This window comes from Sciurus carolinensis, chromosome 4 (assembly GCF_902686445.1).
Source record: "Sciurus carolinensis chromosome 4, mSciCar1.2, whole genome shotgun sequence".
Classification (NCBI taxonomy): Eukaryota; Metazoa; Chordata; class Mammalia; order Rodentia; family Sciuridae; genus Sciurus; species Sciurus carolinensis.
The window spans coordinates 158,560,143-158,581,847 of record NC_062216.1 but is presented as its reverse complement, the minus strand read 5'-3'; the positions used below and the strand labels follow the sequence as shown (position 1 = coordinate 158,581,847).

Here is a 21,705-nt window from a genome sequence, read left to right as displayed (position 1 = left end):
AAACTTTAGAGGAGAAATAGAAGTTTAACTTTTTAGCTGGTAGAGAATTTGGAGACACAATTATAGGCTCTGACTCTGCCGCAAGTGGCCCGTGTTGATTGTATTTTACTAACCAGTCAACCATCCCAAGGGTTTCTTGTGAGGTTCAAAGAATGACTGACGACCCACATCAACCTACTGTGGGTTGGTTGCTTCCCATACTGAACAAGCAGGCAGGTGAGGGATCCATTCCCTCGTGCATTTCACAGAGGAAAAGCCGGAGTCCCAGGAAGTGGGTCATTGACTCAGACTCGTGTGGTTTCTGGGTGGGAGAGAGGAAATGTGAGCTCAGACCTGCTGGTTCCCTGGGCGCTCATGCTTCTTGCATGGTATTCATTGTCAGTACAACTGGACTTGGTGCTGAGTCTGTCTGAGATCCTTGGCCTGCTTCCTGCCTTTAGCTCTGGGGTCCTCGAACGGCTTGCCCTTCAAGCTTTCCACAGCCAGGAAGTGAGCGGTCTCTGAAGGACATCCTACTATAGTCATTTTGCAAATGGGAAACTAGGGAAGAAAGAGATTATCTGCACAAAATCTCAGGGTTGCAAAGTAGCCTTGGGTCTTGGAAGCAGGATCTATGTCCTGAGCCCCCAGGGTTTGCCATTCTCCAGTCTGGCTGTATTTGAACCTTTTCTGAGTGATGTTGGGACCCAGAAGCCACCAAAGTCCCTTGGACTCTGGGGGATACCCCATGACCTTGCAGTGCTGCCTTTGGGTCCCTCACAGACTCTGTGACCAGGTCCTGAGCTCAAAGGCCTTGGGCTTGGTGGACTGCTCTGATCTTTTGTCTCTTTGACTTGAATATTTGAGTCCTTGTGACCCTCTCAAGTTCTCCTATGCATTGTTGTTTTTCGGCAAGGTACCTGAACTAAGCCACGGGACCCAGTTAGTATTTTCCCTTTGGAGAAGCGTTACAAAGAGCTGGAAATAGCTGGCTCTGCTGCCCTCTGGTGGTCAGCTGGGAGACCACCAGGCTCACGGCTCTGAGTCCTACAGGCAAATATGTTACCGTCTTGTCTCTTTGCAGAGAGAAAAATGGGACATGGTAGGTGGGATGCATTTGGGGGCTGAACAAGTACAGTGACTGCACTTCCAGGAAATAAAGACTGTGGACACATTGGTTGCAACAGAAGTATATTTTCATGAGTCCTCTGACCAGTTCTCCATAGAATCCCACAGATCTCAGAATAAGAAACCCCAAAGTGATGGCAACAAGTGACTCTAGCACCCTGTTACGGGGAGTAGAGGGGAACCGAGGCCCAGGATCAGAAAGACTAATATCAAACCAGCTTTGTCATATCAGACTCTCTTCTAATGCCCCCCTTTCTCTCTCTTCCTCCTCCTCTAATGATCATAACTAAATCCTCGTCACTCACATTCAAGGTTAACGCTGAGAACTTCCAGTGGGTGAGTCACTGTGCTAAGATGGGTCACATGTGCTATGCCTTTAATTCACCCAATAACATGGAAAGATCATTGGAATTCATGTTGTGGATAAAGAAGCAAAGGCTCTCGGGCGGGGTTGGGGGGAGGAACGCTCAGTTAGGCAGAACACATTGATCCGCTTTCCAACTTTGCTGGAAGGTATTCTACTCTGGGCTCTGTGGTGTGAAACACTTGGGGCCGAGCAAAAAATGTAGGTCTAGGTATCTGTCTACAGTCCTGAGCAGCTTCATGATGATTCAGTCAATGGCGGACCACACAGACACTGAGGGGCCTATGAATTACATCACCAGGTGACATTGTAGCCATCTTAGCTTGTGTGAGCACACCTGTTATCGTCATTCACAGCAGAATACCTAGGAATGCACTTCTCAGAAAGTATTTGTCGTTAAGTGCGCACGCGTGCGTGCATACACACACACACACACACACACACACACTACACACATCTTCTGTGTCTTATAGCTGCACAGCAATGTATGTGTTGGCACCATTCTCAAAACATCATAGATATTCACTCGCTCAACTATATATTGGTTTTTCTTCTTCTATTTGTTCTAATTAGGTCTTCAGCAGAATGCATTTTGTTTGACATTGTACACAAATGGAGCACAACTTCTCATTCCTCTGGTTGTACATGGTGCAGAATCACACCAGTGTGCGATGGTACATGTACGTGGGATAGTAATGTCCAGCTCATTCCGCCATCCTTCCCACCTCCACTCCCCGCCGCTCCCCTCGCTCCCTCTGCCCAGTCCTAAGTTGTTCTGTTCTTCCCTAGCCGCCCCCGTCCCACCGATTATGGATCAGCATCTGCATATCAGAGAAAACATCGACTTTTGGTTTTTTGAGATTGGCTTTGTTCACTTAGCATAATATCCTCCAGTTCCATCCATTTACCTGCAAATGCCAGTTTCATTCTTCTTTAAGGCTGAGTAATATTCCGTTGTGCATATCACATTTTCTTTATCCATTCATCTGTTGAAGGGCACGTAGGTTGGTTCCATAATTTAACTATTGTGGACTGAGCTGCTATAAACATTGATGTGACTGTGTCACTGTGGTATGCTAATTTTAAGTCTTTTGGGTGTACGCCGAGGAGTGGGATAGCTGGATTCTGTATTGTTTTATAAAGTATTACGTTGTACTATTGTCATCACTTTACAGACAAGAAGACTAAGTCACAAAGAGGTTGATAACTTGTCCTTGTCCCACAGACAGGAACTGTAAAGAAAAGACTCAAGTCCAGGTTGACTAGGTCATTGGACTCGTAGTCCAGTTCTCCCTGAGACAAATAAGAAACCAGCTCAGGACTAGGGACAGACCCTGACTGTTCTGGGTCCCTTTGGTGATGTCACCAGGATCTTTACCCTGGGGTCTGGAGGCACAGAATGTCCTTTGAAATAGCATCCCTTGACTGATGTAAAAAGACAAGAGATAAGTAGTGTTGATGAGGGGGTGGAGGAAAGGATCCCTTGCCCACTGCTGGTGGGAATGTCAATTAGTACAGTCATTATGGAAAATAGTGCAGCGGTTCCTCTTAAAAATAGATCCACCACGGGGTCCAGCTGTTCTACTTCTGGGAAAAAAAATCAGTGTCTTGGAGAGACACCTGTCTTCATGCTCTCATTGCAGCATTATTCCCAGAAGCCAGGGTATGAGAATAACCTCAGTGTCTGCACTGATGGAGGAACAGATGAATGGGTAAGAAAATGTGGTACAAAATGGAATATTACTCAGCAGTGATAAAGAAGAAAATCTTGCAACAACATTAGTGAACCTTGAGGTCATTACACTAAGTGAAATAATCCTACCACAGGACAGATAGTGCACCATGTCATTTATATATGGCATCTAAAAGAGACAAATTCTTAGAAGCAAATAGTAAAAGGGCAGTTGTGGTGGACTGGGAGGAGGGAGAAATGGAGACATGTTGGTCAACGGAAATGAAGTTTCAGTTATAAGGTGAGTAAGTCCTGGGGGTATAATGTACAGCACAGTGTCAATGGTTAATAACAATACACTGAAATTGCCAAGCACTATCTCTAGTGTTCTCAATACACACACACACACACAAATGGCAACCACAAGAAGTGACAGTTGTGTTCATTAACGTGATTATGGTAATCATTCACAGTATATATGTGTATCAAATCACTACATTGTACATCTTAAGTCTACCGTAAAGGTGGGGAAAATCTCAACAAATTACAAAAAAACAGCATCCCCACCACTTCCATCTCCTTCCTGGGCTCTTTTCTTTTTCAAGAACTTCCTGACCTCGGTGAATATTTTCATCGATTCCTTGCTTAGCTCTTGCTGCCCTTGCTGGAGTGTGTCTCAAGGTTGGAGCCCATGTTAGAAAGACGCCTGTGGGTGGCTACAGTGCCCAGTGCCTGGTACATAGTAGGTGCTCACTTCACGTTTGAGGAATCTTCTTTGTGAGTCTCAGGGTCCCCGGTCAGAGGGCTGACTTGCCTGTGTCTAGTGGCAGCTGCCGCCACTGTGGGTGATTCTCAGTCGAGAGAGACAATCAGGGAGTGGTTACGGACAAGCTGGGTTATCACGCAGGGATGGGGACAGACTCCTTGTCCCGGTGAGTGCCATTCACTACGCCCTTTGATGACAGAGTTCTAGAGAAGTCTCTATCAATGGTCTTGCCCTCCGTGTTTCCCAGCTTCCTCATCTGCACCCTGGGGATAATACTACTTCCTGCTGCACATAATATTACTTCCTGCCACCATGAAGACCGAGGTGTTGGACAGCACCTGGCACAGAGCCAATGCTACACAAGCGTCTGCTGTGATTACTGCCACCAATATCTGCCTCTGTCCTGACCAACCGTAGGGAGTTGATCTTAGAAGTGAGCTGAGACTGAGGGGCATGGAAATCTCTAGAAACTACAAAGAGCCAGTCAGGCAGTCAGGCTCCAGAGCCAGCCCTCCTAAGCAGCTGGCCCTCTCACCTGCTCAAAAGTGGCAGGATGGATCAATGGTTAAGACCAGAGACCACAGAATGGGCTGGACCCGCCTTTGCCTCCTGACTCCACTGTTTACTTGAAGTATGAGTGTTTGCGTTAGCCATGCCAACCCCAAATTCCTGAAACCCAGAGATCTCTGAAATCAAAGGACTTATTGAGCCATTTCAGATGCTGGCCAGAAGAAAGGATTGTTCCCAGGGTGAGTGTCCTCTGGTGAAAAAGTTGGAAAAATGTCTACTCAATCTAACGAACCAGACAACTTTATAGTGAAAGTCTGGGAAAGGCAGAGCTGTTGACATTGAAGCTATATTGGCTGCAGGTAAGTGAGGTGGGATTATAGGAACAGGGAAGGCGTTGGGCTAGGAGGATGGTCCACAAAGAGAAGCAACCATTGCTTTTGGATTGGTTGGGACTGCAAGCAGGATGCTGTGATACCTATGGGTTCACAAAAAATTTAAGATTTTAACATACTTTAAGAATATAAAATGGTCTTTTGTTCTGTAAAAGCTAGAGGCTAGTTACTGATTAACCTTCCTCACCCCTTCTCCCTTCTCTCACCTGCATAATTAAAGTTAGGACATCTCTGTGCCTCTGTTTTCTCAGCTGTTATACCGAGCTACCAAGAGTAATTTAGAACAGAAGTCACTGTTAGTTTTTACTGTTGACATGGGCGATAGAGAGCTTAAGCAGATCAGATCTCCAGGAAAGGGACTCTAAGCTGAACACCATCAGGTATTCGGTAGAAACCGGTTGATTGTCCTGCAGCTCCCGTTTAGATCATGGACGGCACTTCCCCAGACTGGCCGCTAGATGGCACGCGCGTCCTTTCCTGCCCCTTCTCAGTCGGTCACAATCAATACTTAAGTGCCCGACAGGGACATGGGGCTGCACCCACTGCCTTACTTTCTCATTGACTTCTCAGGCAAACCTCAGATTAAAACCGATGCTCCACCAAAAATGCCACGTAAGCACAGGGCCTGGCACACGGTGAGGTTTCAAAAATATTTGCTCTTCCTTCTGTTGTTCTCCTTGGGACTCAGAGAGAATGAGGCTGATGACGCGTGGATTCCAAGCCAGACCTGGGCTGATGGCCATTCAGTTTCATCCCCCTAAACCTGGTTGCGCTGGATCCCTTCAAGGTGTCCCCCGCCCCCGCCATGTTTTCTGGATCTCCTGCTGTCTTACTCCTTATGAGATCTTAAACCAGTTATTGAGACTTTCAGAGACTGGGTTTCTCACCTGCGCCATAGAGGTTGTAATACCTTCCTTATTCTGGAGATACTTCAGAAACAGCAACCAGACCAGGATTCACTGTGGCTGGTGGTTACTGCTGTCAATGCCTCACAGGTTAACATAGCTAGAGCTCATTCTTCAGTTCCTCTCTTCCTTTCTTCTTCCTAGAACTACAAAATACTCGTGGTTCCTGCCCTCATGGAACTTACAGTCCCAATTTCCCTAGTCTCTGTTCATTTCTGGGGTAATTCCTTCTCAGTGTGTCTGCTTTCCTGGAAGCCCCAGGGATTTGGGTGACATCACCTCTTCTTTTTCCTGGGTCCCTCTCTCTGCAGGACCTTATCCTGCAGGGTCTTGAAGGCCACATGACTCAGGTCTTTCTCCTCCCTACGATGGGTCTTCAAGAGCAAGTCCACAGGTTTTTAGGTAGTGCAAGGCACTTCCAAATCCTATACTACCAGAACAAATTCACTCTGCTTCAGTGATGACTTTCTAACTGACTTTTGGATTAGATAGATTTTTCCAGCATGTCTGGAAAGACACAGGGTGGGAAGAGGGGGGTCTCATGAGCTCATCCTTGTTTATAATAGAACGGTCTGGTATTTATAGTTTGGGACTACATCAGATGCCAAAATAACCATGGAAGATAACTAACATGATGGGTGGGAGGGAGATGAGTTTGAGACAGTTGAGAAAAATCCCCAGAAAAAAGAATATGCTTGGGATATACTTCAAAATTATTTTCCAAGAAAACTGAAAGTGAACTTTTCACTTATAGGAGTTCAGGGGTTATGCAGAACCCTTCTTGCTGCCACCATAACTTGACCCAGAGGATTGAGCTTTTGCTTCTGACTCAGCAAGGCCTTTGGCTGCATCCTGCCCATCAGGACTCAGGACTTTGCCCTTTCTGTGTTGCAGTGCCCTGGTTCCCAAGGACCATCCAAGAGCTTGACAGATTTGCCAATCAGATTCTGAGCTATGGTGCCGAACTGGATGAAAATCACCCGGTGAGTCCATGGCCCTTGGGATGCTCTGGATGGGATTCTTTCATCCTCCCCTCCTCCTCCCCCATCCTCATTTGTAGCCATGTGTTTGTTCATTTCTCCAACAAATATGTATCGAGTTCCCTCTTACACCAAGTTTGTGGAAGCAGCAGCTAACTTGTTAGTCTTCACGTCACCTTCGTTATCGTGGTCACGCTTGAAGCAGCCACGAATCCCTGTCCGGAAGCTGTCTCTCCGTGCTATGTCTACACAAATGCGCATGCATTATCTCTATTTCTGCACTTGCACATTTGTGGAGGCGTAAAACAAGTGCTGGGGAACGGCAGAGTCTACTAATGACTCTGCCAGCTGCAGGGAGGGTGGTGGGGGGGTGACCTTAGACCTGGACCTTAGCAACTGAGCCCCAGATGCTGGTCAGAGGAGGGGTGGGGAGGCACGATGGTGACGAGGATGGTGTGTGTGAAGACTCAGTGTCTGCTGCTGGCCGTCGGGGCGTCGGGTGAGGACGGAAGCGGAAGCCCGGCTCTGGCGGGGCTCACATTCTCAACGATCTGGTGTACCAGAATGGAGAGCCCGACTGGGCCCCTGCCTGTGGTCAGCCACGGCTCCTGGGAAGCGTTCTGAGTAGAGGACCGGGCTGGGGACCCTTCTGCTTCCCTCTCCTCTGGGCAGAGTCCTGGCTGTGGCTCTAAGAGGGCTCTGAGGGCCTCCCTGAGCGAGAAGGGCACCCCAGGCGTGGACCACCCTCCACTCATAGCCAGGCACATGGCTCCCTGGTCTTCAATGACGCGGAAGCTGTTTACAAGCAGGAGGGCTTGATGTGGCTCCCTGCCAGCGAGCATCTGCCTCCCATCGGGAGTGTTTTCTGCTCAGGACCTTGTGGGTCCTGACTATCCAGGAGGAGCTGGCTCTTCCCAAAGGCTCTTCTCAGCAAACAACGCAGAGGCCTCCATTTCCCTGACGTGTGGAGGCCTGATGAGGGCAAAGGCCCTCTGCAGGGTCCCTGCCAAAGGGTCCCCACCAAGCTGCCACTGCTTGGACTCACAGCACCTGGAGACAAAGACCTGGCTGGGGGCAGAAATCCAGGCCCAGCACAGACACTAAGGGGAGGGACTCTTTGGGGGGCAGTCTGGCCTTTTCAAATGTGAATGATTGATGCTTGCTCTAGTTCAAATCATAAGCCCCTTGTAGTGGATTGAAAATACAGGAAAGCATTCGGGAGAACAGGAAGATCACCTGTAGCTCAGTTGTTTCTATTTTTCTCTTCCTACTATTCTGTGTGTGATTTTTTTTTTTTTAAATGAGAAAGTATTTGAAAACAAAAACAAGGATGAATTGCCTCCTATTCCCCAGACTGCCAAAGAGAGAAAAAAAAAAATCACCTATTATCACACACTCCTAAAATAATCAATATTTATATTTGAGTGTCCTTCCTGTGCCCCTGTGGATTATGGCATTGCATTAATAGATATGTTAATACATAACATTATATTACATAGAACTATAGAAGTATATTTATATAAGAAACTAATTTATTAATTATTATAATTAGTACAAATATGTTAATAGAAGTATATATGAATATATATGTCTACTAATGCAGTGCTAAGCAGCGCCCGACAGTGAGTCTGGAGGAAGTTTCCAGTCTTCCCTGTTTAACTAACCATGAAGTGAAGGTCCTGTGTGTTCATCTTCAGGTGAACTTCCAGTGGCTTCTTTGAATCTTAGCTGTGAAGTTAAACTAAATTATCCTTAACAGAAGGCAGAAACTGTATTTCAGACTCCTAATCTATACTACTTAATTAGTTTATCTGTCCAAGAACCAGAGGTGAATCTGGAGGGACTTGGACTCCCCAATCCATCTACCCACGTTGAATGCACACAACTCTAGAGCCCCGGGTGGCCAAGACCACCCCAGGCAAGGTTTTGACATCCTCTTCCATGGGCCCCATCTGGGACTCCAGCATCTCCAGAGATCTCCTCTCAGGAAAGGGATCTGTCCCACTTGAAGCCAGTCCATCAGGAGTTTTCACTCTGGGGTGTTTGTCTGTCTTCCTGTGTCCCTATAGTCTTCTCGCTGACCTCGCTCCCTGGTCATTTGGGGTAGTAGGAGAGGAAGCCAGTCCAGAGAGAGGGACGTCTCCTTCCCTGAGTCTCCATGTCCTCTCAGAGGCAGATGGACTGACCTTAATAGTCTGGAATCCTTTTTTCTGCGCCAGCGCAAGCTCTCTGGCCTTTCAGTGTCATGAATTTTATCATAAACACACAACTTATCAGGTACACAGTCCCCCGAAGAGGAGGCGCCAGGCTCTCTCTGTTCCTTGGATTTCTCATCAAGTCCTGGGAACTGGGGCCAAGCACAGAGCAAACCCTCCAGGGTGCTTCTCCGCAACCCTCCAGGCCCCACAGGCCTGGCCTCAACGTGTGAACTGCGGAGCAGTCACCGGCCTGCAGAGAAGGGGCTGTTCTCCAAAGGACCCTCTGTTCTGCTCTGTGCCCTTACAGCCAGCATGATCCCCCGTCCCTGACCGCCTGCCTTTGGCAAGGGGCCTTAATTTTTGACCCAATATCTAACATCAGGGCCTCCAAAATAGTCGCTTTGAGAAATGAGGGAAAGGAAGGGTTGTTACTGGAAGAGAGACAGCTGCCTTCTGGCTTCAGCTAAGGGGGAGACTGAGCCGGGTGGCTGTGCTTCACTCTTCCCGTCCTTGTGCCTCCTGCCTCCCAGCCTCCCATTGCCGTCAGCCTCTCTCCTTGCCCCTTTCCTCCTTCCCTTCTTCCTTCCACAAACACTAATTAAGTTAATATAGCTCACATTTCCTGGGCGCAGGCTGCGTGCCAGGCTTGGTGCTGAAGGCTTGGCAGCGTTTTTTAATTTAAATGTCCGTCACCAGCCTGGGAGGGATCTGCTTCCCATCTTCTGATGAGAAATCTCGGTTGGGAAGGGCCCTGGGGCCTCCCGTGGATGTGAACTGTGTTCCAGGCCAGGTAAATGAAAGGAGGTTGAAGTGACTGATACACATGACCCCTGCCCTCCAGCAGCTTCCAGGTGTGAAGCAGAGGGCCTCGGTGTGTCACTGTGATGCCAGAGGGAACTGGGATAGCCACTGTATTTTGTTTGTTTGTTTGTTTGGTACTGGGGATTGAACTCAGGGGTGCTTAGCCACTGAGTCACATCCTCAGCCCTTATTTATTTATTTTAATTTTGGGATAGGGTCTTGCTAAGTTGCTTAGGGCCTCACTAAGTTGCTGAGACTGAGCCTCAAACTTGCAATCCTCCTACCTCAGCCTCCTGAGTTGCTGGGATTATAAGCGTGCACCACTGTGCCTGGCTTGGCATAGCTACTGTAAACGTGGTGGGCAAAATTCAAGTCTCATTTAATTTCCATTGCCCAAACTGGCCATGTTGGGCTCTTTCCCTGAGATACTTTTCCTTATTGTTCCACCTGTTCTTTCCCTGTTGGCAAACCTTAACCCATCTTCTGAGGCCCAGCTTCTCCATCCCCCTGCCTAAGCTTCCTCGTATCTCTTCCCAGGTCTAAGCTTTGCCCCCGATTGCATGTGTCTCAGGGATGGTCATCACCCTGGTGTGTTTCACATTAAGCACAGAGCATCAGGTCAAAGTGAATTCCCTCCTCCTTTCCTCACAGCTGTCACCTCATAGGAGCCATAAGATGCACACACACCAGCAAAAGGGTCTTATACCTATTTCCCAAACTGTAGTCTGTGACAAAATCCCATGATCAGAGCGAGAAATGCGGTATTCCATGATCCATTTTAAGATGCTTTGTAGAGACCAGTCATTTCTGCAAAAATGAAACCCATTCATCCTCATGTTTCTTCCTATGTGTTTAATCATGGAAACCCCTTTCCATGGAATACTTAGCAACAGTACCTTGAAAACCCATTCCATGGAACGTGGTTTGGGTGATGATTAGTTAAATAACAACTCGGACCTGGTTTAAGAAGTCAGTGTGTGCTGCTCGTTCTACAGGCGCCATGGACTGGAAAGGGTTAGGAAGACCTTCTAGAAAGAGGGAGAACTGAGTTGAGCCCTCTAACACTAACTGCCTATCAAACAACCCCGAATTGCCACAACCTAACCCAATAAAAAGGCATGCACAGTGTAGCTCAGTGGAGAAGTTACATGAGGCTGCAGAGACCAACCCTCATGGCCGTGCCCTCTCCAACTCCCCAGAGCCCTTGCTCTTCTTCCAGCACCTGGAGAAAGAGGGAGTGAGAATCAGTCATGGGAGGTTCTTATGGGCCATGCAGGAGACAGCTCACATCCCTCCACTCGAATTCCACCATGTAGAACTCAGCCACGGGGCCAGGACCTGTGGCAGAGGAGATGGGTCAAGTACCTAGCAATGCACTCTGAACGGAGGAGGCAGGACAGATCTTGGGGAGCACCAGCCTCTGCCACTCAGATCTGAACCTCAGACCCAGCTTACTTGGTGCCTGTGCTTCAGTCCTGTGAAGATGGCACTTGAGGGGCTGCCGGTGGAGAAACACCGGCCCCCTCACCGTGCTTCTGTGCACAGTTCCACATCTCCATTCAAGTCCCTCCAGCTGCCTTTCATCTGTCAGCGTGTGGGTCTGGAGTTTCCCTGCTCCCCAGCAGATTCCCCGTCATCCAGCTGGGTTGCCACGGGCTGTCACACTCTTAGGAGACGCTCTCTCAGGGCGCAATTTCCACCGTTAAAAACAACCTAACTACGAGCACACGGTGAACACCTGCGGATGATCTGTTTGACTCGTTAACGAGGAACCGCCAAGATGACAGAGATGGTAGGAAGAAGGATATGAGACACCCAGGCATATATAGTCAACGTGAAACAGAACACTCGATCAGATCACAAGGAGGGACGCACAGATGACTAATGTCCACTGGGCAACAAAGCCACGGTCACCAGCATGAATTTTTTCTCCTAGACAGAGATCATTTGCAACTTCACCCTAAAATAAATATTTTGCCACTTTCTGTCTAAAGGTCAGCATCTACTCTGAAGAGTCTTAAGATAAGTAGTAAATATGTTTTCCTAGAGCATACAGTGAGCCTGGAAGAAGGATCTAAGAGGACAGTGAAAGGACACACGGTAATTTTGTTTTGCAAAATCACTAAGTTTTGCGAAATTCTTGTCTTGATAGTTACAGTGCAGTCTGTAAAAAATTAAAAGATAAATTAAAAGATAGTTACAATTCAGGAGTATTTTAAGTGTGCTCTGCACTGACAATTAAGTGGTAAGGAAGACAAACAGGTCCTGGGTTTGGTTGCAATTAACAAGCATGATAATCCCAGGAGAGACACGGATGTTGTGGAGGGAAGCCAATCGACTTTGGGAAATCGAAGAAGGTCTCTAAAGGAGGGACTGAAAATCAAGATGGGAAGATCCGAGTCAGAGGCAAGAGCATGTGTGAAGACCTTCATGTAGGGAAGAGTGGCAGGTCTAAGGAATTGAGTTAAGACCAGGGCCACTGGGAGCCCAGAGGAGGGCAGCAGTGACTCAGCATCAGGTTGGGGACATAGATGGGGCCAGATCACATAAAGCCTGGTGGACTGGGCAAAGGACTTTGGACTTTATTTGCAAAGCAACAAGAAGTCACTCAAGGTTCTTAAGGAGGGGGGACCCTTGGGCCAGAGTGTAGGGAGCAAGCGGGCCCTGGAGAAGCCACTTGGAGGGTCAGTGAAAGATCACTTGGAGAGCAGACACAGAAGTCCTGGCAGGAAGGGAAAGTGGCCTCAATGAAGGAGCAGCCATGACAATGACGTAAGACGGTGGCGGGATGTTTGGAAGGCAGAAGAGGCGGAAACTGATTCCTGGACACCAAGGAAGAGAGTTGGGGAGAAGTGGATCAATGACTCCCAGGCCACTCACTGGACCAACCAGGTACCCAAATCCTTTCCAGAACAGGCTTCTCCATCTTAGCAGTAGTGACCAGGGTCAGCAACCCAGAGTGAGCAAGGGCAGTGGCGTGGTCAGCATTTCCCCCTCCTTTTGGTTTGCAGGTCTCCTCTGGCCAGTGACTACGGGGTGGGAATGCAGGCATCTGGTAAATACCAGTTTGAAACCCTTATCCCCTGGGTAACATTCTTCCCAGGTGGCATGGGACTTAGGAAACGTGAGAAGCCTCTCATTACTGGCCTAGATGAACTGAAAATAGAAAGGTGAGAATTCTGCTGGTGTCATTTGAAAAGCCCATGGTGGGAAGTGGGACTCTACAGCCCATCCCAGAGAATCCCCTTTGTACATGCCGAGCAGCCCCACTCTGCGTTTGGAATTTCCATCATCCTGTCCCAAATGTATCATAGTTTGAGTATCTACTCTGTGCTCAGGATCTTACCTGATGCCCTACCTCCATTACCTGATCCAGCCCCCATGATCCTGTGAGTGCCTATGATTAACAATCCCATTTTATTGATAAGGAAACCAAGGCTCTCTGAGGTAAACCAACCAACACTAGAGGCCAGGCTCTGATCAGTGAATGAGTTCTGATTCCAAGTCAGTCTGCCTGATTTCAAAACTTCTGCTCTTCTCCTCACTTAACTAAAGATGGCATTTCTGGGGTTTAACCTCAGATATAATATCAAGAAAGATGAACTAAATGGCTCAGCCTAGAAGAATTCTCTGAAGAATTTTCCATATAGTTGCCCACCAATATCACCCCACCAAAGTCATTCCTTCAAGTAACAAAAATTCCGAAATTGAGGGAAGGGACCATATGAAGACTTCAGGCAATATTATGATTTTGCATCCTGTCAGATTCTCTCTGTTTCCCCCTGGTTCCCCTCCTCATTGCCACCTTTCCCTCACTAATAATCTATTTTTCCTGTCAAAACATACTTGGTTACATGCAGTGCAACCAAAATTGCTGCTATTAGCTTAATTGAGACAGGGTGATTATAAATAAATTACATGCAGTGCTACCGAAATTGCTGCTATTAGTCTAAATCGAGAGAGGGTGATCCGTCGTCACCAACAGCAGCTTAATTTAGAAAGCATTTCATGTGGATGGCCACAGAGACTCTAGGGGGTCACCTGATAGCCAAAAGATGCAAACCCAACTCCTCAAGAGGCTGGACTTCAAGGCCAGAGATCTCTCTGACCACTGATAACTGAGAGCAAAACTCCCTGAAATCTGCCTGACAGGGGCTCCTTGCAGGCTAATAAGAACATAAATCTGGAAAAGACCATGGTTGCAACCCTCTCATGTAGAAAGTCTGCGTGGCATATTATGTAGGTGTGTTCACACAGCTCAATGCGTGACTCTCCTGCCACTTCCACAGGATGACTTAAGATGGATTTTTAATATTATTTTGTCTTATTTCCAAATTATAAGAAAAATTCAGACTCATTGTAGAAGACTTCAAAAACCCAAATAGTGTAGAAGAATAAAACAGTTACGGTTACCCATTGCCCCACTACTTACAAGTAACATTAAATTGGAGTTTGGTGTATTTCTTCCACCATTTCATTTACATATTTATATTTTCCCTCTGACATAGTTGATGCTAGACATACAACTTGTTTTAAGCTTTTATTTTCACAGGTGGCCAAACATTAGGCCCCAAAGCACATTGCAGGTCAACCATAGAGACAGATGGGAAAGAGACGTGGCCGTGGGCACCCATTCCTGGACGCAGCGTGAGGTGGGAATCCACTGATTAAGGAATTCTTCTCTTGCTTCCCTGGTCCCTGCACTTAGCTCTCAAATCTCAACTTGCCAGCCTGGCCAGGACCAGAAAACCCTGACGAAGGTGCTGGGTCTGCAGCTAAGGACCCTTCAGCAAAAGGCGGGATTCATTGTTCTCATTTCTAGATCAAACTATACACACGTTCCCCAAGGTGCCTGGGGCAAAGGTGTTCATTTTGTAGTTAGAGACTAGAAATGACGTTTTCTAGTCACTGTCAAGACAGAAAGGTAAGGATGGCAAATATTAAATGTATATTTAAATGTTTATTTTAACGTGGACAAATAAGTGTTCTTGATTTAGTCCAGTAGATGAGTTACTTGTAGGCATGTTAATGTTGCTTGGAACTCAAATCATGATTCCAAATTTTCTTACCACATTATCCCACACCAACTCATCTCTACCCAATGGTAGAATATCCAATAGAAGTCTCAAGTTCTCGGTTTCCTAAGCTTCCCTCTCTGTAACTAATGTTTCCAAACCAGTTAGTGCTCCAGGGAAGAGAAAAGGATTATACTTATAATAACCATGCCTTGTGAGAGTCAGTTTTCCATTGCTGTGATAAAATGCCTGAGAAAAATCAGCTTAAAGAAAGAGAGATTTATTTCAGCTCATGGTTTCAGAGGTTTCAGGCCACGGTCACTTAGCACTATTGTTTCTGAGCCTCTGGTGAGGCAGGACATCTTGGTGGAAGGGCTTGGTGGAGGAAGGCTGCTCAGCTTGTGGCAGTCAGGAAGCAGAGGGGGTGATGAGAGGGGAAGGGGCTGGAGACAAACTATACCCCTTAAGAACACACTCTCGTGACTACTTCTTCTAGCTAGGCCCTACCTTCTAAAGTTTCTACTATCTACCAATAATACCCCCAGCTAGGGACCCCACCTTTAACACATGAATCATCGGGGGACATTCGAGATCCAAACTATAGCACCATGACATCTTTTCTCAATAGTCACTTACTTTGGTAACTGCGATTTGGGTTTGGCATTTAAAAATGTATAGTATTCTTCTTTACTTTTCCATGAAGTAGTTGGATTTTTCAATTTCTCAAAATTCACCCTTGTTAACAAAGTAGGAAACTCCTTCCCTCCCTCCCTCTCCTTCTTTCCTTCAGCAGGTGTCTGTAGTTCTTTCTGTATGCCAGATCGTCTATTACAGATTCTTGGAAGAAATTTCATTGCCTACATTGGTTCTTTGGAATTATTGGTTGACCAAGATACAAAAAATAAACTAACAACAACAACAACAACAACAACAAAAATACCCAGCCAACCAATCAGGCGAATAAAAGAACAGCAATATTTGAAAATCAGGGAAATAATTCTCTTTTAAAAACACTTCTTTAAATACTGAGCTTTGTGATACAAGCCATGATTTTCAATTCACTAATGCTGTTATGTGGAGGGTCCACGGTAAAGTGGTTGACGGTGAAACTCACAGGGAAATGCTTGGAGGAACAAAGCAGAGTTCTGAGGTGATGTATCAAAATTCAGATGTCAGTAAACCTTTCTGGAAAATGCCCTTCTGATCAGTTGGGATCACTGCCCAGTCAGAATGTGCCTACCGGGACGCCCCAAAACACCAGAAGCACACACATCCTCTATTCACTTGGAAATGTGCTGCTTGGGAATCGTTGAAAAAGACTGCCTGCCAGTCAGCCTCAGAGAAGCCATGATCATCCTTTTTATGTCCTGAGATGGATTTCTCAGTTGGTTGAGCCCCCGCCAGGTTGTAAAAGTTGGCAAGTTACTGGAGTGTAGTGGAAAGAACCCAGAACTGAGTGATCCGGGTCCTGGCTTAGCCTTTGTTCTGACTTCACTTCTCTGAGCTGCTGTTTATTCTGGAAAGAAAGGGATAATAGTATTAATCTACCTGGCAAATTTGTTGTGAGAGTTGTAAATACAATAACCTCCTGGCACACACAGACTGGCACAGAGTGGGCACTCAATAAATGGTATCTTTAAAAATTGCTATAGCAGTCAGCACATACCTGTTGACCTATGGAGAAGTCAGGAAGCGGTGCTGGACATGCTCCATTGGCCAGGAATGAAGATGGATGTTGTGATCTTCAACCCAAATGTCTATCCTACCCCCTTTGCCTGACTTAGCAGGTTCAGAAGTGAGAAATGCTGTGGATGAGATTTCTTTAAGACCAGAATATACCTGTCGGCATCGGAATTCCACGGCAGGGTTGGTCTTGCCAAATTGAAGGTATTGCTGATAACGTGTCACTCACAGTGTTTGGTGAGAGAGCTCACTCTAAATTTAATGAGACTCGGTTTTTAGGGTATAATCAGAGGAAAAAACAAAGCACACTGCCACACCATGCAAGCGCCCATTCAAGGTATTTGTAGAGATGCTAAGTCTCTTCCTACAAAGGCCTGAGTGATCAAGTGTGTCTTCTCCCCTAGGGTTTTAAAGATCCTGTGTACCGAGCAAGAAGGAAGCAGTTTGCTGACATTGCCTACAACTACCGCCAGTAAGTCCTGCCTATTGCAGAAAAGGGAGATGTGCATACCTCCAACCTACATCTCCTCGGCTCTTGGTTGGAAAATACCAGCGAGGAGCATGGTGGTGTTTGTGTGTGCGTGTTTAGGCCCTCCCTTTAATAACACGTGTTAAAAAAAAAATTGCTACCAGACAAAACAAAATTACCCACAGCGCTGGGTCCAACTCTCTCGCAAGCTTTGTTGCTTAATTACACAATGTCTGAAATCATTATAAAATGTCTCAGTCTTGAATGAAACAGGGAAGAAGGAAAAAAAAGAGAATCGTTTGTATTCAAGAAGGAACTGGCTTTGCTGAAGTAATGAATCCTGTGAGGTTTGAGGCCAGGATTGTTCCACTTTTATCTGGTCTCGCCCAGCTGTGAAGGGCAATTTTAGAATGTTTTTTTTTTTCTCTATTCAGGATTTAATGCCCCTCCCCTAGGCTAACTTTAGCCAAAAGAGAATGCAAATATCAAAATGTGGTTGGGAAGAGAATGGTTTTTGCTATTTTGAGTCCTCGTGTGCTTCATAAATCCCACCACGGTAAACTTAGTGTTTGGGGGACAGTACCATTCCTGAGTTTAGAGAATGAGAATAGATATGCCCAGGAAGAAACCCAAAAGGTGGCCAGAGTACTGAGGTAACAGTACTTCAGCAGCTCTGATCATTCTCAGTGAGATAAAGGAGATGCTGGGACTTTGTACACTGAGGTCACAGGCTGCCAAGTTACCCGACAAAAAAGAAAAGACATCTAGAGAAAATGGGGGAAAGTACCTTCTCTGAACAACTCTTGGTAGTAGAAGGCTCCAGAGCCCAGCAGCCCTTGGTCAGATGGCTTCTGCTGAGCAGGAATCACAGAACAGGGTGACTGAGTTTTCTCTGTCCTCCCCTTTGTCCCTTTATATCAGGCATAGTCAAGAGTACTCCTTCAGAGACTGTAAGGACAGGTCACATTCGAAGGTCCTTACAGTGTTTCTGGGGCTTTGCTAAATGCTTTGTGTATGTTATTTTGTTTAGTCTTAGTAATAACTTACATTTTTCAAATGAGGAAACTGAGGCTTAAAAAGGTCAAGTAACTTGCCAAGGTCATATAACTAATAGGTGATAAAATCAGGCTTTTAATTTTATCTCCAAAGTTATTCTCAATGCTTCTGTGGGTGTCTGACAGCTGGGCCCAGGCAGGACCAGGACTTGCACTGGACTTGTTTGCAGGCATTGACCTCATTTCTCCTGAAGATGGACCTAGTACCTCTAAGCTGACTCCTCAACTCAGTTAGAGGTCCCACCTCTCTCCAACAAAGTCAAAGTTCTGTAGTTGAGTCTCGTTAGCTCTAACTCAGACTTGTTTATCCCTCAGTCAGTCACTGTGACCAGGGGAACAGGACACTCTCATTGACAACGCCTGGTCACACGCTCACCTCTGAAAATGGGGATGGAGCCTTCTTTACCCAAACCTTACAGACTGAGAGGGAGGTAGGCACTTTACTGAAAGAATAGGGAACAGATGCTGGGTCCCAGGAACAGCAAAACTGGACCAGGGGGACATCTTGGTGCCTTGGACGTTACCATCTCCTGAAATTTGTTGCAGAAATATCAGGGTATTATGGCACATGCCTGTAATCACAGAGGCTCTGGAGACTGAGGCAGGAGAACCACAAGTTCAAAGCCAGCTTCAGCAATTTAGAGAGGCCCTAAGCAGCTGAGCAAGACCCTGTCTCAAAATAAAAAAATAATAAAAAGGGATGTGGCTCCTGGTACAAAAAAAAAAAAAAAAGAAAAAGAAAAAAAAAGAAATATCAGATATCTTTCTTTTAAAATGAGAATCAGTTATTATGATAATGATCAACAATCTACTGGTTATTATTTGTCAGTACCAATGTTAGGTACTTTATACTTAGTATTTCACTTATTCTTATCCACACCTTACAGATAGTTATTGTTATTAGCCTGTATAACAGTTGAACAGACTGAGACTCAGAGAGGTTCGTTAAATTTCTTGAGGACACACACGGCTCAGGAAATGGCAAGCCAAGTGTTGAACCAGTTTCTGTTCATTTCCGGAGCCATTTTTTTCCCCTCCAAGTGCCAACACTTGGCTCTAAAATAACGGTGCAATCTGAGGGGCTCACCTGATGTCCTTGATAGTCCTTCCTGGTCCCCACAAGATCCTCTGAGTTTGTCTTGCTTTTAATTCATAAGCAAAACCATGCCTCTTCTCCTAATCCCTGCCCATCTTTCTGTAGAAAATAACAGTGACTTTATTTTAATGTCCTTGGATGAGCTACAATTTTGAAAGGGCAGGAGAGACCAAATTTGGAGCCTGATCCACAATTCTGGGGTAAACAGTCTGACTTTGTCCTAGACTGTGTCCCCTGTGAGGGAAACAGGGCCACAGCCCAGGAAACTCACTGGTCCTAGAGATCAGGCTTTGTTTGGTTTTCGTTTATTTTTACTGTTCAGAACACAGCTCAGGGCCTTCCAAACGAAAGAGTCTTAAAGTGTGCATCAGTCACCTGGGGACCTGGTTTGAATCCAGAAGTCTGGGTCTTCCCTCCCCAGTACCTTTAGACCCTGCTCAGTAAGAGCAAATCCCCAGTGCCAGCACTGGGCCCAGTGTATGTACTTTGTCAAGCTCGGTCTAGGTAAGTGGATCTTACACCTCAGCATGTATTTATTTACCTGTCTGTCTCACTGTTTACTTAATTTTTACCCTTGATCTAGAAATTTTCTTTTAAACTCAAAATAAAAGACACAATACACGTATGCATTATATATATTATATATTTGTATGGACAAAACACCTATATATTCTGTATATATGTATATATACACATTGTGGACTCCTAGCAGGTATTTAGATACCTTCCAAACTTCCCCGGAGTAGATACACCACATCCAGCAAGCGCACACCCACTCAAGAAAGGAGTTTGAAACTCATGACCCATGACCCACCTATCAAATCTAGCTTGGCCGGCAGGGTTAATTCTTTGATTGCCATAACACAAGGTGCTGTCTTGCTTTAACTGAACTTAGGTATCTTTGTTTAGAAAGAGGAAACGTCTGGAATTGCCTCAGCCCTCTTCTCCTTATGACCCCTACCTGCTACTTTACACCTGTAGGCCACCTGCCTGGCCCCTAAAGGTAAACAATCAGAGAGACAGAAGAGCCAAGGACCCTGCTCAGTAAGAGCAAATCCCCAGTGCCAGCAGCGAAGGAAGGGCAGCTGTCACTGTTTAATCAAATGACTCTTGCACCCGGGAAACCAACACTGAAACGTTTCTGTAACAGGAAGTGGCATTTTTCTCTTTCACCTAACTTGTGAAGCTAGTCAGCTGTGGCAGCCCTCGAACCCTGGAGCCTGACTCCTGGTCGCTGGGCCTGCACCCCCTGTCTGCTCTGCTCGGTCCCCCTGGAGACACCTGTTTCATGCCTGTGTTCCAGTGGGCAGCCCATCCCTCGGATGGAATACACGGAGGAAGAGAAGAAGACGTGGGGCACCGTGTTCAAGACCCTGAAGTCCTTGTATAAAACCCACGCTTGCTATGAGTACAATCACATTTTCCCACTTCTGGAAAAGTACTGTGGCTTCCGTGAAGACAACATTCCCCAGCTGGAAGATGTCTCTCAGTTCCTGCAGAGTGAGTCCACACTAAAGTCAAAGGTCCCGAGGGACAGGGAGGGCTGGGGGAGAGGAGCGGGAAGGGGCGGTACCTGGAGGTTGAGTGTGAGTCAGTAAATTTGTAGTAATGTCCTACATCTGTCCCCGATCAGTTTTTTTTTTTTTTTTTTCCTTTTTTTCATACTCAAAGCTCCAGGTGCCCATACTCAAAGCTGCAGGTTCCCTCTCATGAGATGGCTGCAGTTTTTGGGTAAATGCCCTTTGTGGGGCGGTCCGGGACTCGGATATGAATCCTGCCCTTGACTTTCTCTGGCTGGGTAAACCTGTCTCAGCGTTGCCACCTGTCCAGTGGCGACTGTGTCAGCCCTTAGCCTTTGTGCAGGGATGTCATGAGGGAAATAAGATGTTGCACATGAAAGCAGCCCACAAAATTCTGCACCTACTGTGGGCGCTCAGGGAATTTGGACTGAACTGCCTCTGAGCAGGTCCCCCAGTAAATATGTTATCCGGGCAGTGGGCCTCTGCCCAGCATTTCCAGGAGACAGAGGTGCTTTTCCTTCTGCAAAGAGGGTGTCCATCCAGGGCAAACAAAACAGAACAATCAACTTAACATGTACCGAACCCCTACTATGGACCAGGCAGGGTGAAGGAAAAAGGTAGGAAGAAGTGTGGGTTTATAGCAACAAAGAATTTTCTATGCAGGTGAGCTGTGCAGAGCTGGAAAACTGAGGCACAGGGAGCCAGGAAAACTAGGTGGCAGGGAGGGATGTTGAGGCTGGGACATGATGGGCTAGATGATCTCTGGGAACCTTTCTGTTTAGAGAGTCTTTTCTTCTAAGGTTAAGAGAAGAGTCTGAAGATACAGTGGACGCAAGGGAAGAGGCAAGGAGGTCCCGAAGACATTCTGTAGCTAATTATCATCTTCAGCCAATGACAAGAATAGTAAAATAGCAATACTATCCATTGGGAAATTATGTAATTATAATTAAGTGACCAGACTCTGAAGTCAGATAGCCTGTGGCTTGTGATAGGAGCTTTAGTCTCTGTATCTCAGCTTCCCTCCCTAGAAAGGGGGATAATAATGGCACCGACCTCAGAGTCATTGCAAGGATCAGCGAGCACATGGAAAGTCCTCAGAACAGTGTCGGATATGTGGCTGGTCATGTATGGCGTTAGCTCTTCTTGTTATCATTATCAAGGTCATTCCTGTT

At 46.4% G+C, this 21,705-nt stretch overlaps 1 protein-coding gene across 1 annotated transcript in view; it reads left to right on the top strand.

The window, feature by feature from the left end:
• The window catches only part of Pah (phenylalanine hydroxylase), a 68,607-nt gene that overhangs the window by 35,067 nt on the left and 11,835 nt on the right, over positions 1-21,705 (top strand). Inside the window, exons 4-6 of the mRNA XM_047548521.1 lie at positions 6,611-6,699; positions 16,798-16,865; positions 20,317-20,513. Of these exons, the coding sequence (XP_047404477.1) occupies positions 6,611-6,699; positions 16,798-16,865; positions 20,317-20,513 (354 nt within the window). The remainder of the gene's footprint in view (positions 1-6,610; positions 6,700-16,797; positions 16,866-20,316; positions 20,514-21,705) is intronic.